The sequence below is a fragment of the Toxotes jaculatrix genome, chromosome 17 (assembly GCF_017976425.1).
Source record: "Toxotes jaculatrix isolate fToxJac2 chromosome 17, fToxJac2.pri, whole genome shotgun sequence".
NCBI classification, from domain to species: domain Eukaryota; kingdom Metazoa; phylum Chordata; class Actinopteri; family Toxotidae; genus Toxotes; species Toxotes jaculatrix.
This window is the reverse complement of record NC_054410.1, coordinates 6,747,478-6,765,203: the sequence shown is the minus strand read 5'-3', so window position 1 is coordinate 6,765,203 and position 17,726 is coordinate 6,747,478. Positions and strand designations below refer to the sequence as shown.

Here is a 17,726-nt window from a genome sequence, read left to right as displayed (position 1 = left end):
ATATTCACCAGTCACTCTGACGCGTGCACGCACACACACACACACACACATTCACACACAGTAGAGCAAAAGCGATGGTTGGGGACCTGGGCGGAATGGGCTTTTATATGCTCACCTATTGTGACAGTGACTCTGTACAAATAGCAAGTGTGTGGTTTCCATGTACGGCACTAGTGTGTTTCTGTATAGAAACCTGTGTGTGAACAAGGGTTTGAAGGGGCATGCATGTCTTATGTTGCTCTGTATGTCTTATGTTTCATGTTATCAGGAGTGAAGGTGTATGTGTGAAGGTGTATGTATGTGTATACTTTTGAACAAGTCCTCTTATCATGAGTTTCTGTTATCTTTAAAACTGATGAACAGATGAGACCACACGCCGCCAAACGTAGCCGCGTGCAACTACACATCCTCGCTGATAATCTTGTTACCGTGGCAATCTGGGGTCTCAGAATGTAAACACACTGATGGGATATAGTTTAGGATTAGGACTCAAAGAAAGGCTTCATCTCATTAAACAATCACAGCTGTATCTTTCTCACTCTCTCTCTCTCTCTCTCTCTCTCTCTCTCTCTCTCTCTCTCTCTCTCTCTCTCTCAATGTCTCTTTATCGTTTTTATCTGCACTGTCCCTGTCTGTTTTCCACCCTGACCCACCTCTCCTCCTCCTCCTTCTGCTCTCTTAAGAACCAAATAAAACTTCAAAGTTGTTTTTTTTTATCTCTCTTATCTGCTGGAAGTCACGCTGCAAAGGACTCTGGGAGATTTTTCTCTCTGCATGCCCACCACAGCCGCCCCTCCACCACACATGTACATGTGCACACACACACACACACACGTACACACTTCAGAGAAGCAGCATGAAGTGTGAAAGCCTGGCATAAAAGAAGCTGAAAAAAGGATGGAAGATACAGTGACTTCATTTATTCCTCTTTGTTTGATGTTCTAAACGTCTTCTGCTAGTGTTTCACAGCAGGAAGGAAGATCAAGCACACATATACGGTGTGAATCTCTTTTAAAGTAGTCATTGATAGATTATACTAAAATGGCAACTTGACAAATCAGTGATCAGCTTTACTTTTTGTTCTGAAAATGTTATTTCTTCCTCTGTACACTTAACTTCATTTTTTTTTAACCAGAAAAGGCTTAAGGTCAACTTAAAACACACCACTGTAAATTGTAATCGTTGTCCTCAGTACCTGAATATGAATAACAGATCAATTAATGATTTACTATTTGGTACAGGCTTCCAGTACCAGTAAGACCAAAGATGTTTCACCACTGGCCTTTTCACAGTTCCATTGGTGCAGTTGGTGATTAAATACAGTATTAAATTATCTTCAGATCACCTTCCTCTATAATTGCAACTGTTGTTGATCAATTTTCTGATTTGATTAATTTGTTCAGTCTTAGGCAGTCTAGTACTTAAGTGAAGTCAGATGATTTGACCAAATAATAATATTATATTACATCATCAGTACATCACAAGTGTATCTGAATTCTCAAATAAAATAAGGTGATTAAAATAAAAATACATGGCTGTGGTTAAGGTGGAGCGCAATAAAAAGTCACCATAATTCTGTAATTTGAGTCTCTGAATCTCATAGCTGGCAGCAACACTCTAGTGGTACTGAGAACATTACTCATCCCCAGCCTGCCCTAGAAAATGTATAGGCTAGTCATGTTAACTGTATCAGTAAATTGCAGTTAGCATGATAAGGGGCTGACATTGGTAAATGAAAAAAGAATGTCGTCCTATATGGTAGCATTAGTGCTAATGGGGGTGCTGTCAGAAGGGCTCAGCTGGGAGTGTCTGTGGGCTAAAGGGCTCGGGCATGGTTTGTGTTTAGCTGTGCACGTAGAAAGTGGATATGTGTTTGTGTGTTTGCTGATAGCCATACACTGCACATGTCCCTGGTGTAGGGGCAATGCTGCAGTTGTTTACAGTTTAACACTGTGTCATTACCCATGTCCCATTGCCGTATTTTTGTTGTTAAGATACACGAATTGCACTGACACACATACTTACACATGCACACTTCCGTCTCTGGAGTCCTTATGAATGAACTGTGAACCGTGACTGAGGTGGATGTTGCTTGTTACCGTGGGAACAGTAGAAGTTGCTCGTTCTGCCCACGTGCAGCGACACACACACGCACGCTCACATCTGGCAGTGTGTTCATTAGCCTACATCTTCCCTCTGTCTTCCCCAAGGCCACACGCCCCACTTACCCACAATTCACTCCTGCCACCCTGACCAGGGTCAATTATCCATGCCTGATGTCAATAACAATCGCTCTTTCTCTCTGTCTGTCCTTCTTTCTCATTCTCTCTCTTACTGTATGTTTTCCAATGAGATCCACCACTCTTTAATTGATAGTGTACACTGTAAACAGCAATTTAGCCAGGGCTTTTTTCCCACACTGTGAATTACTGCTCATCAATAGTTAAATCAATAACCTATACCAGCCTTGCCTCTCTCTATTATTCTTTGTTCCTCTTCCCTCTACTTTTTCTGACTAATGTTTTTTTTCCACAACCTTTCACTCCTCATTTTTGTTTTCTATCCTTGCTGTCGTTCATCTGAGCGACTTCTTCTGTTAATATTTTCTGTCCTTCTCTATGCCCTCATTCAGCTGTTTCCTTCTCTCCTCTGCCTTTCCCTTATTCACCTCCAGTCTGTACAGTAAATCAGCTCGGCTGTTCGTTTGACCTCCAGAACCGCTGGAGCGTGATGTCGATGTGCTGAACCTGCCGCTTTGCCTCTTCGCTGCAGCCCTTCTCCTCCTCCTCCTCCTCCTCTGTAGTGTTCTCTAGTGTTTTCGTCCTCCAATCGCATGTCTGCATGTTCTGCTGATGTTGTAGTGTCAGGGGGAGGGTTTGTTTCCTTCCCTCATGAATCTTAAGACATTTAGATTTTAGAGTCTGATTTTAAATAAGAGATAAGTGGGTGAGTGGGTGAGTCGACGGCTAACTGAGTGAATTAGTCATTGAGTGCATTAGTGAATTGACACTTTTAGAGGGGGTCACACAGCTGTTTAGATGCATTTCAGCAACCTCAAGCTAAAAAAAAAACAACATTAGTGTACAGTGCAAGTGTTTATATGAGTGGAGAATGGAGAGTCAGCCTTAAATGCCTAGCATAAATAAGCTTTGGACATATTCATGTTCATCCAGTGAGTGGTTGTCCTGCTAGGGCTAATTTATTCCCATCACATCAAAGGATGTATGATGAGGACAAACCTGAACTTTATACACATATGCACACACAAACTCAGGTGTACACAAGCCCACAGATCCATTTTACATACATAGCCTTAAATCATATTTCTTGTAATATGAAAATGGACTTGCCCAGATTTGTGTTCTGCCGTGTCTCTTCATTTTCAAGCACCTTCACACCAACACAGGGAGTGACAGACTTGCTTTTGTTGCTTATAATCAAATCTCTGTATTTTTCTGTATTTGGTTTCTCAGACTTAAAACCATTTTATGTGCCTGCATTTGTGATTATTTAGCACTGCGCCAAATCCCCTCCCTGGCCCCAGATTAGTCTGTTTCTCATACACTGGTGTGTCCAATGGCTTGTTAATTAGCTTGTTGTTCTGTGAGCAGGCAGGTTAATGAGCAGCTATATTTCAGACTGCTGATAGATTATCGTTTCAATAGGCTTTAGCTGATAAGACCAGTTCATTCAGAGTCGAATCAACATGCGCTTTCTGTCTGTTGCAAAATTCAGCTTCTCGTTCCTGTAAACCCCCCCATCAATAAAAGCCCTCTGGACTATTCTACAGATCATTGCTCGCATCTTTCTTCCCCTCATCTTTCTTCTTTCTTTCATCACCTCCGCCTCTCTTTCTTTACAACCTCCTTCTCCCGCAAACTCTCCGCTAGTATATGTTTCCCTCGTCTTCACCGGCTCTAGTTACATCTTCTCTCCTTTTAAATCTCTTCCTGTCTCAATCTGTTTCTCTCCACTCCTCCTTTCTCACGGCTGAGTGTGAGAGCAGCCTCAGGGTGCTTCTATATTTCCTGGGCAGTGCAGTAGTAGATTGGAATGGAGGCCTTTGTCACTTTTATTTACTGCCTCACTGATTCCACAACAGCGTGTACGCGTGCATGTGTGTGTGTGCAGCTGTCTGTGTGTTGGTGTGTGCGAGCATGTGTGAATGCAGAATGATTGCAGGTGTTTGAACTGCAATGAGGTGTGTCTGGGAGCATTGCCCCCTTATTTCTTTGGGCTACCTCGAGCAGAACTGTGTTTGTAACGTTTGTTAGCCGAAAGTAGCTTTAATTCTGCATCGCAGCTTCAACACCTGCTGCTGAGCATGATGGGATTGTAAGCCTACAGACTAGAACCAGTGGGTGTTGATACCAGGGTACAGACTGAAACACCAGTTGTCTGAAATCCTTCAACCCTGACACAGCTGAACTACAGTTTGGTGTGTGTGACAGCAATGGGCAATCTCCCTCTGGGACGTGCCTGTCAGAGAGAGACAGACAGAAAGAAAGTGTACATAGTGAAAGCCCAGGGGCGCATCCCATAGCCCACTTCTCCCCTGTGATACTGTTACCATGCCGACATGCTTAGATGACATTCAGTCATTTCTTGCCTGATATCTGTGTGTGTTTGTGTGGATTATCATGACGGCACAGATTAGGATTATGGTGTGACCCATTTCCTTTTCACAAAGAGCTGGCAACACAATCTGGCAATTGAGACCTAGTATAGTGATTGTGTGAGCATGCATTCATATTTTTTTTTAGCATTTGTTGTTCTGTATTTTGTGCAAGCATGGGACATCTAGACTGATGCAGTTCGCAACCATGGTTGCACAACATTACGCAACAAGTCTTTGAGAATTGATGAAAAATGTATGGAGAATAATGTGACTTTTAATTAAGTTAGTTAAAGAACTATGTCAACATTGTTGTTCATTTACTACAAATCAAGTATACTTTGGTGTATATTATTCCTAAAAAGCATTGTGATTAATGAATATGTTGTCAAAAATTCAATCTGACAAATGATAAACATACAAACAAAAACAATGCTTTTGCTGGTGCCTCTTCTTTTTCCCAAAAAATTGAAGTTATATTTTACTGTGTACTGGTTTTGTGGGATTTTAGTGGAGGTGGCCCTTTTTAACACACTGTGGGAAACCCTGTGCTTTTCTAAAGGCCATACAGGCCCTCTAAAAATGTCCCTACTTGCAGCTGCAATTGAACAGTCTACCACGATGTACGTCTTAAGTAAGTTTCAAGGTGATCGTTAATTTTTGTGAAATAAGTAACCCCCCCCCCCCGTAAAGTAGGAAATCAATCTTAATTATGGTAGGCTTTTGAAAATAGTGCCCAATAATGAGATTTGTAGTTAATGGGCTAAAACATGCGGAACCACCAGTATGGGTGTTTAAATTTTGGTTAATGTTGAGCTTATAGATGTAAAAAATCAAGTAAGGATCAGTTTTTAAATAAGAAAGCTCATTTACTCAGTCATTTTAAAAATAAAATTTGGATGGCTGCAGCTTGACCTTGTAGCTTGGCCGCACAGTGAGCAGACACTGAGGACAGATGCACTGTGAAATTCAGATCTCTCAGCGAACTGATCTTCTGCTCATCCACTGCCTCATTTCTCAGTCACTCTCTCCCTCCATCCTTCCCTCCATTCCTCACCCTTCCTCTTCTTCTAAATAATAACTCTTCAATATCAGGACAATAGTCTCTTATTCCCTGTCCCCTCCCTCTTTCTATGTGTGTGTCTGTGTGAGTGTGTATGTGTATGTTTAAGCGTTGTGCCCACTGTACTCTGGCCAGCCAAGACTGTTGCTAGGCTACGACAGGAAGTGTCCTGCATAGTAAATGTGTCCGAGGAGGGTGGGGGGGTTCTGTGTAATTGACTTGGCAAGGGCACGGACGCGCACACAAATAAACAAAATACACACACGCTGTTGAAGAATTTCTTTCTCACTCACACAAACACACATGCACACAATCCAGGGGTGTCATGATTTCCACCAGCAGTGGCAGGTTAGCAGGTTGATCTCGTCTAACTCAGGCTGCAAGAGAATGATGAAGAGATGCTTCCCTCTGTAGCCTGCAGTGTGTGTGTGTGTGTGTGTGTGTGTGTGTGTGTGTGTGTGTGTGTGTGTGTGTGTGTGTGTGTGTGTGTACGAGCGTGTGTGTGTTTGTTCCCCCTCAACATTCAGCTCCATAAAGCAGCAGAAAAATCGTAAAAGAGAATCATTACACACACAAAAAAACACACACTCACACACACACACCAAGAACCTCCTCTTCTTCAGCCTCAGACACATATATACTCACACGTCATACCAAGTACTCTGCGTACCTTCCTCCATAGGCTGCAAGTCCTTTACTGGCGTTTTACTGTCGCTTGACAGGTGCAATTAATCATAATTAAGTGTTGATGATAATTACTGAAAGAGGTGTGCTTCATGTCTGACACTTCCCTCATTCTGCACGTGGAAGGGGACAAATGAATGAGGAGAAATGAAATAACGCCATGTTATCAGACCTGCAGTTACAGTAGGAACTTAAATTGACAACATGATGAGTGGTTATCTGAATTAGTGCAGTATAATACTCAACAGCAGACGATATTAACATGTGGAAAAGGGTCTTGAGTGTTTGTTTTTCATACTTCTTTAAGTGCTGTACAAGAAAGTATTTAAAATACATTTAAAGTACAAGAATGATATGATTGTATATATGCATCAGTATTTCTACTGGCGCTGAAACAATTCTGAAAATTCAGTCCAAGCAACTTTGATAATTGATTAACTGAATGCTTTTGGGCTTTGGCTAGTTAGTCAGAAAAAAGAAGCAACTTTCAGATGTCAACTTTAGCACTGGGAACTTGGGAGGAGCATTTATAATATCTTTATTGGTAAAATGATGAATCCCTTTATCAAACTAGTAATCATCAGATTTTGAGCTGAAACAATTAATCAGTTGACAGAAAATAATTGCCAGCTGTTTTGATATTAAAGTAATCATGTAAATAAGTTTTTAATAAAAAAAAAAACAATATATTCCCAAGTTCCAGCAACTCAGTTGTGGTGATATGCTGCTTTTTTTTGGGTTTTATGTGACAAAACAAAGCTTATGTGTAAAATATTAAATATCTTTTGTTTTGGGAATGTTAGTTTGACAAAACAAGCAATTTGATTCCATCCCCTTGGGCTTTAGGATGTGGCAGTCGATATTTTTCATTATTTTCTGACATTTAATAGACCAGATGATAACTTGATTAATCAAAAAAAGATTCATCGATGATGAATACAGTCTGTATTTTCAGTAGTGGCAGCCCTAACTTGCACTAAAGAAGTGCTTGTATAGCAGTCTTAGAAATTTTTAAGTTTTAATCCTTGTAAAAGTAATAATTTTTTGCAAGCCTTTTTTGTTGAACTGTGTTAACATTGGAGATGTTTGAGATGTTGTGTCCACTGTCAGGAGCATCATTGCCCCCAGTTTCTTTAAAATCTAATGAGCAGTCTTTGATACATCACACAGAATAAAAGGACAAATGAACATCTAACCAACTGCTAGAAGATGAGTTGATATTCTTTTACCTTTAGTTTATTAATAAAACAATAATCAGTACTTATGCCATTGTTTTCTGCATTGACAAATAAACAACAGACATTATTAAATATTTGTAGTGTAAAAGACCTTGGTTTAGGAAAGCATACCCTTATTTTGTTGGGTGGAACTATCTGAAAAACACCTCCTGTCTATTTTGAATCCCCGACCCATACAGCAGTTTAAGAAAAACTGACCTGCAGGGATGACGCCGAGTAATGACTCCTCCATGATGTGGCCGCCTGAAGGCTGATTGGAGATCAGTTTGGTATCAGTTTGCTGTCTCCATCACAGCATGGCCATTCAAGCGGAGCAAACATAGTCAATTTGGTCTGTTATCGCTCGAACACACCTGGCCTGGCCACATTGCTTCTTGTGGGTGTGTGTGTGTGAGTGACAGATGTTGTGCTATCACATGTTTTTTTGAAAATGCAGGATTAAAGAGGGAAAAATGGTGGATTGGACACGTGAATATAATTTCCTAGACCTCATTTGAAACGTCACTGTGATGATTGAAGTTAATATACAGCATAATCAATGTAATGACAGTTAGGAAGTATTAGATGAAAGCATTTGTGTACAGAAGTATACAGTATGTGTGCTTGTTTTGCTTTGCGGAGCCACTCAGGCCTGCGTCAGTGCATTGTGGTTTACAGCAGGCGCTAGATGCATTAGCAGAAGCAGAGTGAAAGGGTTGCACGAACTCCACGGTTTGTGTCATATTTGCTTGTCAAGCTCAAAGCTGAATGCTGTTTCCCTGGCATTAGCGTTCAGCTCAGTCATGTTCATGTAGGACCCCGCTTTTCACAGGCTACTGGTCTGAGCTGTGAGGCATGAGAGAGAAGGAGACGGAGAATACAACAGACAGGGAGAAGGAAAAGTAAGCGAGACACTCAGAGGGAGGGGAAAATAACAAAAGGCATAAAGAGGAGATTGTGAGAAGTTAAGAGGGTTAGATAGTGAGAGAGAATCAGGGGGATAAGAGAGAGAGGGGCAGAGGGAGAGAGTGAGCAACTGCAGATCTAGGTCAGAGAGGCAAAGCAGTCAACAAACGAGTGGAGGAAGGGATGAACAGGCCTGCGAGGCTCAAAGATGCTCATTCTGAATGGGACGGATCAGGGAGCGAGTTGGCCATCCCTACGAGAAAGGGGGACAGAGAGGGGGAAGGATGACAGAATGATCTCTCAATACTTAATGAAATCTTCTTGTACCATTATTTATCACCAGGACTGCAGCTAGCAGTTGTTTTCATTTTAGAAATATACTTGTGTCCTTTCTTGCAGAAAGTTAGATGAGAAAACAGACACCACTGTTATGTTTGTGTGATAACAAAGGAGGTGGAGCCAGCAGCCAGTTATCTTAGTTTAGTTTGTTTTGTGTGACCAACAGTCCAAAATCCAGTTAAATTCAATTTTCAGTGAAATAAAAGAGAAAAGCAGAGAAATAAAAGAGAAAATCCTCACATTTGAGAAGCTGGAACCATTTATTATTATAGCATGATGTTGATGAAACAATGAATTGACTGGTGGTTTCAGCTCTAATCATTATTCATCCCAAATCGTTTTGATGTTTTTATTGTTACACATTATCCTGTTAACTGCCTTGGAAATACTAGCTAGGCTGACATTCATATAACCAAGGCTCACCTCTTTCCACCATCTATGAATGGGAAAATAAATGAACAGGGAGAGATAAAGAAAGAGCGAGAGATGAAGATGAGCAGACAGTGCTAATTCCTTTCTGTTGCCCCTTTCACACTTGGTCATTTAATAAGGCTGGATGATATTACTGCTCCAGGAGGGAAGGAGAGATGGAGGGAGGGAGGTTGTCAGGTGGCTCAGAGTAATGAATCTTTATCCAGCTCTGATGATATCCATGTCCAATATCTATTTGACACGTTCTCTCTCTCGCGCTCTTAGTCACTCTCGAACTCCCTCAATCATTCTCTCTCCCCCTCCCTCTCCACGTCTCTGTGTGCACATGTGTGGGTGTTTGTAAGAGTTCTTCTGTCTGTGTGAGTAGTCGAAAAAAGGGATATCATTTTGTATTTTGTGTGTGTGTCTGTAAGTATGTGTGTCTGAGCTTCTGGTTTGTAAGTGGCAGCAATTCCTTTGTTGGTCTCCAACAAAGCCGGTCCTTGTGCTCGTGGAACTGGGGCAGTCTGATCCTAATGAGAAATCCCTGTTCAATCTTTCCAGCTCTTTTACTCTCACAGAATCTGGACTGTGTGTGTGTGTGTGTGTGTGTGTGTGTGTGTGTGTGTGTGTGTGTGTGTGTGTGTGTGTGTGTGTGTGTGTGTGAGAGAGAGAGAGAGAGAGAGAGAGAGAGAGAGAGAGAGAGAGAGAGACTGATCACAGTGTTCAACCATCCAGTGGTGCTTAGTTTGCATTGTGCAGTGCTGGATTGTGGCACAGTGAATTATCATATTAAAACCCTAACTTTCTTTTTAGCAATAAATCAGCGAGTTTAAAAGTTTTTTTAATTCCAGAGGAGCTGTTTAATGAGAAATTTAACTCATGACTATAAATTCCCCTCATTCGGGGACCTGAGCTGATGTTAACGTATTACCAGTCATCTTGTGGGAACCCATTAAATGACAGGCCATGTAGGGTTTTGAGAGAGGACGTGATTTATTTCCTCAATTTAAAACAAACTCTGGTGACTTTTGAAGCATAGTAAACAAGCGGAGCAGTTGGTTTACAAATTGATGAGTGAATATCCCTGTAACATTGCTTTTTTCTTTGATTTATTAAATCAGTCTTTAATATGTAATTTGACCCCCAGCCTAAACACCAGGGGACCTAATGAGTAAAAACATCACTTTTTGGCCTCAGTGGAGAGTGTAAAAGAACAAGTAAGCTATTGCTTTGCGCACATTATTTCACAGTTAATAACTGTATATATTGAATAACCTCCAACTACTCACAAACTATTCATCAAGTAAAGTGAGTTTTGGCGAGCCTGTGGGTACAATTGATCTGTTAAAATGACATAAAAATAGAATGTGAAGCAGTGAGGATGACTAATGACCAGTGGCAGGGTGCAGAGACTGTCCTGTTAGTGTAAAATCACTCCTGCAAATGAATTGCAATTCAATGAAACCACCAAGTTTTAGCCTAACATTGCTCTGTTCTTGTTCCTCGCTTCTGTTTTGGCTGTGACGCTCATTATCAGAACGGCCCTTCGATTAAAGCCCTCAGGAGGCGCTTCAGAGCCAGACCCTTAATGCCATCTGGTTTATAACAATTCCACCAGGAAAACAATCCTGCCCTTGTTTGGTGTGTTTGTGTATGTGTGTGTGTGTGTGTGTGTGTGTGTGTGTGTCTGTGTGTGTGTGTGTGTGTGTGTGTGTGTGTCCTTGCCCGTACATGTGTGTGTTTGTTTGTTTGTTTGTGCCACTACTGCTAAGCTGTTCTGCTCAGACTGTAACATGCTAATCAGTTCAGTCCAGACAGGTGGAAGTAATAGTCGTCAGTGGTTTTAGCGTCTCTGGCCCTGTTAGCTTCATTAGCTAATCACAGCCACAGATGCTCTGTTGCAAACAATCCACTTGGGCCTTCCATTCGGCCCTTAGCTTCCAGTCTCCTGGTTCCTTGCCTCCTCGCTCCCCCAGGCATCTGCCCAGCCTCAGTATTACACAACAATGGATTGCTATCTGTGTTTGCTTTTCTTCTATCACACTTCTGTGGGATATCATAAGCGTGGTCAAGCGTGTTTTGCTGGAGTACACGCCGCTATGACACTGCGTACTGATTGCACAACGACAGCTCATATCGGAGTGACATCGGGGTGTCGTTTTGACCTAGCAGTCCAATGCGAGTCCTGTCATGTCCTCAACTTGAATATTGTCGGGGACATCATAATTTTTCTTGCTCTCACGTGTGAACTACTCAAAGCCTTCAGTCCATGCTTTTTGATGATACATGAAGTTTATTCCCACACGCTACATTAGTGAAAAGTTTGTCTTTAACTTGCAATGAGTGATTTTCTTAGCTGCTCGAGAACAGCAGAAACACAACACTGACAAATTATATTTATGTTGAATGAAAAATATTGATTGTGCTTATTAATGACTTATTTGTCTGTGTCTCAGATCACAGATTGTGTATTTACATGAAGGCAAAAATTACGTCAAAGTATTTTATTCTTTAAAAAGTCATGGGAACATATGTTACTATGACTCTGACTGTACAGTTTATTATGTATTTTTGAATGAAGTGTAATGTTTGACTGAAAGAGAGAGATTTACTGTAAACTGTGACACTGACATTGCTCCTCTCTTCTTTCTTGCCCTCCTCTTTGCTCTGCCTCTCTTGTCTCCCTGTCTCTCTGTCCCTCTCCTATCTTCCTTCCACCAGGGTCGCCATGTTAAGACAGGGCAGCTCGCAGCCATCAAGGTCATGGATGTCACCGGGGTAAGAAACACACATACACGCACTCTGGCACTCTCTCACACACACCCACGTACACACGCACAGCAAATCATCTCAAGTGATTATGCCACGGTCGACCATATCATCTAATTATGAGCAATGAGTCAGTGCTGGCGAGTGTGTGTGTGTGTGTGTGTGTGTGTGCTGTGGCAGAGAGGAAATGAGGACAGGCCTATTGCCATGGTAATATTAGTTGGAGGTATTAGGACAGCAGTGTGGTCTCAGGTGTGTCTGTAAAGCAGGAGGGAATCTCAGCTATATTTAGACATCCTCTCACCCTACGCTTCTCTGTCAGCACTCAGCTGCCAGCAAAACAACGAAGGTCTGCAGGAATGAAGCAACAAAGGAACTAATGAATGAATGGATGAATAAGGAAGTGAACATGTGCAGGAAGGTGTATGGAAATGAATGAATGAGCAAATTACCAAAGGAATGGAAGTAATCAAGAACGAATGAACAAGTAAATGAAACTGTGTATAAATGAAATGGTGTGAATAAATCTCATGTATACAGTATACATGAATGGCTGTGTTAATTAATGATCGAAAATTAAATGAAGGCCGAACACATAACTGCGAACTAAATGAGCTGCTACTGTACAAAATCAGCTTACTAAAAAACAAGTGTCTCTGTTTTCTTCATCAATGAGCATTAAAGTAATCAAGGCATAATTTCCTAACGTGGGGGATAATGACTAAGAAATTACGTTTTTAACTAACCAATTGCAACCATAACAACTTGTTTCACACAATTGCTTTTGGCTTTGTGGCCCTAACCCTCTAAATGAAAGTAATTAAAAAGTAATGCTGTTATTGTGGATAATTTAGAGCCCAGCTGTGCGCTTTGCAAAAAAAAAAAAAAAAAAAAAAAACATTTTTCAGAATTTAAATGGATTCAAAATGCAAATTCATCAACAAATGAATTTATTTTGCACTATTACCATCCTATTAAGATGTTTGAGGGGTCACAAATAGAGGTTCTGCTTTAATACTTGTTGATTTGTCTCTTTGTCTCGTGTGTGTCAGGATGAGGAAGAGGAGATTAAAGCAGAAATTAACATGCTGAAGAAGTACAGTCACCATCGGAACATCGCCACCTACTATGGCGCTTTCATCAAGAAGAACCCTCCTGGCATAGATGACCAGCTATGGGTATGGCATTACATTTGTGTGTTTGTGCCTGTTTTTGTCTGCATTTTTGTATTTTTGTGTAAATGAAATGGACTGTGACAGGAAACGAAGATGGCTGTAGCTTCCTAGAAAAAACAGAGAGCCGAACAGAAAGGAGTGACTTTCCATTTTTCATTGTTACATTTACGTGAAAGAAGCGAATGTGTAGTTTGTTCATGCACGCAGTGACTGTAGATTTGTGTGCACTGGAATATGTATATATAGTTAATGTGTGTGTGCAGAAGATATAAAGGATATGAATGAGTGTGTGGCCGGCTGACTGCTGCAATAAATCATGTGTAAACGTGATCTAAGGGAGCTCTCTCTTCTCTGATCTCGTAGCATTCATCACACAACAATGGGAGGACACACACACGCACAAACATATGCATATACACACAGTAGCCAGATCTACTGCCTGCACAATTCCCACTGACTCAACAGTTGCTGGTTTTCTCTGAGTGTGCTAGTTATCAAGAGCTTCATGTTAGTGTGTTCTTACATTTTGTACTTTGTTTTTACGCATATGTGAGCATGCTCCTCTTGTCTTTGCGTGTCTGGATACTCGTGCGCGGCCTGGATGAGAGGGGTTTGGCTGTTACTCGCCAACTTCCTCTCTGCCTGTAATCCAGAGTGATGATGAAGGGAGCTTGAAGCAGAGCCAGAACTGACCAGCTGAACTTTTGGCCGCAAATCTCCACGGATGTAATGCTGGGAGAGGATGAAAGAGGAGAGGGAAGGAGAGGAGAAGAGAGGAGACGCTAAGGCAGTTAAGGACTGAGAGAGGAGAGGGATGAACAGAAAGGACACATTGTGTTTGGGTCAAGAGATGCACTTGATTAATTCATATGATCTCATGACCCTGTTGAGTCAGTTTATGCCAGTCGTTTCTGTGGTCTCTGTGGAATATGTGTTTGGAGAGAATGACAGAGAAAGATTGCACTCTCTGTGCTACTAATGCTATTATAGTAATGTGATTATTGGTACTGTGGATTTTCTTTATAATGTGAACTATGTTAAAGAAAGCACTTTTTATTCTGTGCACATGCATCAGTACAGGTCAATAAAAATTAATACATTCAAAAGAGAGTTTTTCCCTATAAATATTGGTACTTGAACCTGATCCATACCAGATTTTTGAGGCCAATAATAGTATAAGTTACTTTGACCTCTTAAAAATCTTTCACTGGTATTCACAGGTATTTTTCATGGTTTTCTGATGTTTTACAGACCAAACAACTAATCAGTTAATCAAGAACCTACATGGTAGATTAATCCGTAATTAAAATAATCATTAGTTTCAGCTCCACTGTGAAAGATGAGAGTGATGGTAGCTGTAAGAACCATTTAGTTTTAATCAGTAAAATTTGTTGAAATTTAATCACAAAAATTGCAGTATAAATAAAATTCAAATTACATTTTTTGCTATAGTTTATTTTTGCACATATATTGCACTGCCAATACTGTATATCTAAAATGACTTGACATTGACAAATAGTATTAGCACATTAGCTCTTGCACTTGGTTATATGGCTATGCACAAGGCAAAAAGAAATTTGTCTTTGTTGTTAATCAAACCTTAAAAAGGAGGAATTGATTTTCACAAAGTACTGTGAATACACATATATACATACAAGTTAGACAGTCAAGCTCCTTGCTTATCCCAGTAAGTTGTTTTATGGGAGTTATTGGCTTGACTGGAACACATCCTAGATTGCTTCTTATTGCAGAACAAACAATAATCAATCTTTTATGTGTGTAGCTGGTCATGGAGTTCTGTGGAGCTGGCTCAGTGACTGACTTGATCAAGAACACCAAGGGCAATTCTCTGAAAGAGGAGTGGACCGCTTATATCTGCAGAGAGATTCTCAGGGTGAGTAACCATGTTGGCAAGTCAGGTCTTGAACTTTAAGACTATGAAAAGACGTTATGATGACTCATGAATTGTGAATTCATGACCATTCACAACAATAAGCAGATGTGATTTGGGGGAAATAATATTATCAGATAAGGAACATGGACAGAATTATCTGAATTGTTCTGAAAAAGGAGTAATCCAAATTTAAATACATATTTGATGTATTTATTTTTTTCATTTCAGTGCTACAATGAACAAATAGGTGTGAAAGTTTTCTGAAAGAATTCACATAAAAACTTGTTAATGTTGATGTCCTTCCAAACCTATAGGGTACAAGACATTACAAGTTTGAATCTGAGAAAGCCATATTAATGCAAAGATATGCAACTGTCATCCTCTGCTGTTTTGTGCTTTGGTTATTTTTTAAATGCTGATTTAACTTATTCTTGTTTCATGTAATAACTCCATAGTGTCTCTTCACAATAGTCTGAGTACATTGTAGTTTTCCACAATTGAAACAGACCTGTTCTTTGATAACAATCACCACTTTTGTTTGTGTTCCATGATGTCTGTATTTTGGACTGATGTAAAGACATGAGCTGGCTCTTCCTGGGAAATTGCACTCATTCTCCCACATCTTATCTGGACTATCTGTTATTGTGCGTTTTGTGTGCTTAGGGCTACAGCCTCACACAGAAAGCAGCAATATCACTGCATCTTGTCAGTTATACGCAGTTGCTGCTCTGAGCTGTGGCAACAATGATTTCCTTTCATGCACTTTTATTTCTTTTTTCACCCCTAGTCTCTCGTCTTATTTCGTGCTCTCTGCTCTGTCTCTTTCTCCTCTGATTTTGTCTTTCCTGTTTTTTTATGTTTGCCTTTTTCCCTTTACATTGTGTCTCTCTTTGTCCCTTTTGTCTCTTTTATGTTTTTCACATCTTTATTACTATTTGTTTGTTTTTACCTCTTCTCCTCCTCCCTCCCTTGTAATATTTTTACCATCTCGGTCTCCCAACTGTTTCACATTTCTGTGTTTTACTTGTTATTTCAGTTGCTTTACAGTCAATACACATGGCTTCACTAAAATAAGAAAAAGTGTCAAAGCATAAATACCTGAAATTGTGCATGGATTTAAACCAACATTTTTGACAGGTGCAAATGTAATTATGCTAGCAGGAAGGAACATTTCATGCATAAAATTTCCAAATTCTCTTTTAAAGACAGAGACAGTATGGAAGATGCTTTTTGCTTACCAGGCATGAACAGGGAGGTCAGAGGTCAAGGTCATCTGCACAGTAGCAACCATAGAGCTGCCAGTACTACACAAAGACACTTATTTTTGGCAATGAGCTCTTTATATGATGATGATAATAATGATCATGACTTGGCTCATTGCTGCAGTGGTGTTCCTTCATGGTGTGTCTCTGTCGCTGTCTGCAGGGTCTGACTCACCTCCATCAGCACAAGGTCATCCACAGAGACATCAAGGGACAGAATGTCCTGCTGACTGAGAACGCAGAGGTCAAACTAGGTAAGTCTGTCATCCAACCCCACTTGATAAAATGGCTTTAGGACTGGGAGAGCAGTAGGAGGTATAAACTTTCAGATGGCTCAGAGGTGTTTGTGTGTGTGTGTGTATTTGTTTGTGTGAGTGTGTGTGAGGCTTTTCTTTCTTCTTTTATGCTGAATACCAGCCTACTCATCTCTCTATAGCTGTGCCACTGTTCTGTTGGTGCAAACTGCTGAAGAAGGCACTCTCTCTCTCTCTCTCTCTCTCTCTCTCTCTCTCTCTCTCTTTCTCTCTCTCTCTCTCTCTTTCTTTCTCTCTCTTGCTCTCCCCCTAAAGCCCAGTGGGGAGGGGATTATAAAGCATGTGTGTGTTTGTAAATCGGGCAAGCTATTGCAGGTTGGGTAATTCGTTCCTGTTTAGAGTCCATTATGGAATTCACTAAAGCCCACCGGTGTGCTTGTGCATCAGCACACACAGACTCACACACACAAACAAGCACACAGCGAAGACAGAAACATGCATTAAAGTAAACTGCACACCATGACCCAAAAATTTGTGTGTTTGCCCTGCAGTGGACTTTGGTGTTTCGGCCCAGCTGGACAGGACAGTAGGAAGGAGAAACACATTTATTGGGACACCATATTGGATGGCACCAGAGGTCATTGCTTGTGATGAGAACCCTGATGCCACGTACGACTTCAAGGTGCTTCAACAACCTCCACCCCCATCCTGAAGATGTTCATCTCTCGTGCCTTTTTTTTTTAATCCTCTTGAGTATTTATGCACCATGTCTGTTTCATTGCAGAGTGATTTATGGTCGCTGGGAATCACAGCAATAGAGATGGCTGAAGGAGCACCACGTATGTACCCAGTCAATAACCCACACCTCTGCTACACATCGTTTCTTAGTGCTACTACAGTAGATTGCTATAATCAGGAGTCGGATAATTTTTCAATCCAGGCCAATACAACTCATCTTAAGCTATAATTTTAATGAAGGCCAAGGAGTGGATAAAAAATTGGTTGTCAAATCCTGGGCTTCTGTCCAAAAGCCTTAGAAGATAACACCAGTGTTTCGTCTTTCATCTATTCATAATCATATTCCTAGAAGTGCTTGCACACAGTCTTTATGATTAGAGGTGGCAGAAGTTGTTT

At 40.7% G+C, this 17,726-nt stretch overlaps 1 protein-coding gene across 3 annotated transcripts in view; it reads left to right on the top strand.

Moving 5' to 3' along the window:
- The window catches only part of tnika (TRAF2 and NCK interacting kinase a), a 57,663-nt gene that overhangs the window by 15,561 nt on the left and 24,376 nt on the right, over positions 1–17,726 (top strand). For all 3 annotated transcript variants that reach the window (XM_041060961.1, XM_041060960.1, XM_041060962.1), the window contains exons 3-8: positions 11,960–12,016; positions 13,060–13,185; positions 14,966–15,076; positions 16,502–16,592; positions 17,144–17,274; positions 17,377–17,431. In XM_041060961.1, the coding sequence (XP_040916895.1) occupies positions 11,960–12,016; positions 13,060–13,185; positions 14,966–15,076; positions 16,502–16,592; positions 17,144–17,274; positions 17,377–17,431 (571 nt within the window). The remainder of the gene's footprint in view (positions 1–11,959; positions 12,017–13,059; positions 13,186–14,965; positions 15,077–16,501; positions 16,593–17,143; positions 17,275–17,376; positions 17,432–17,726) is intronic.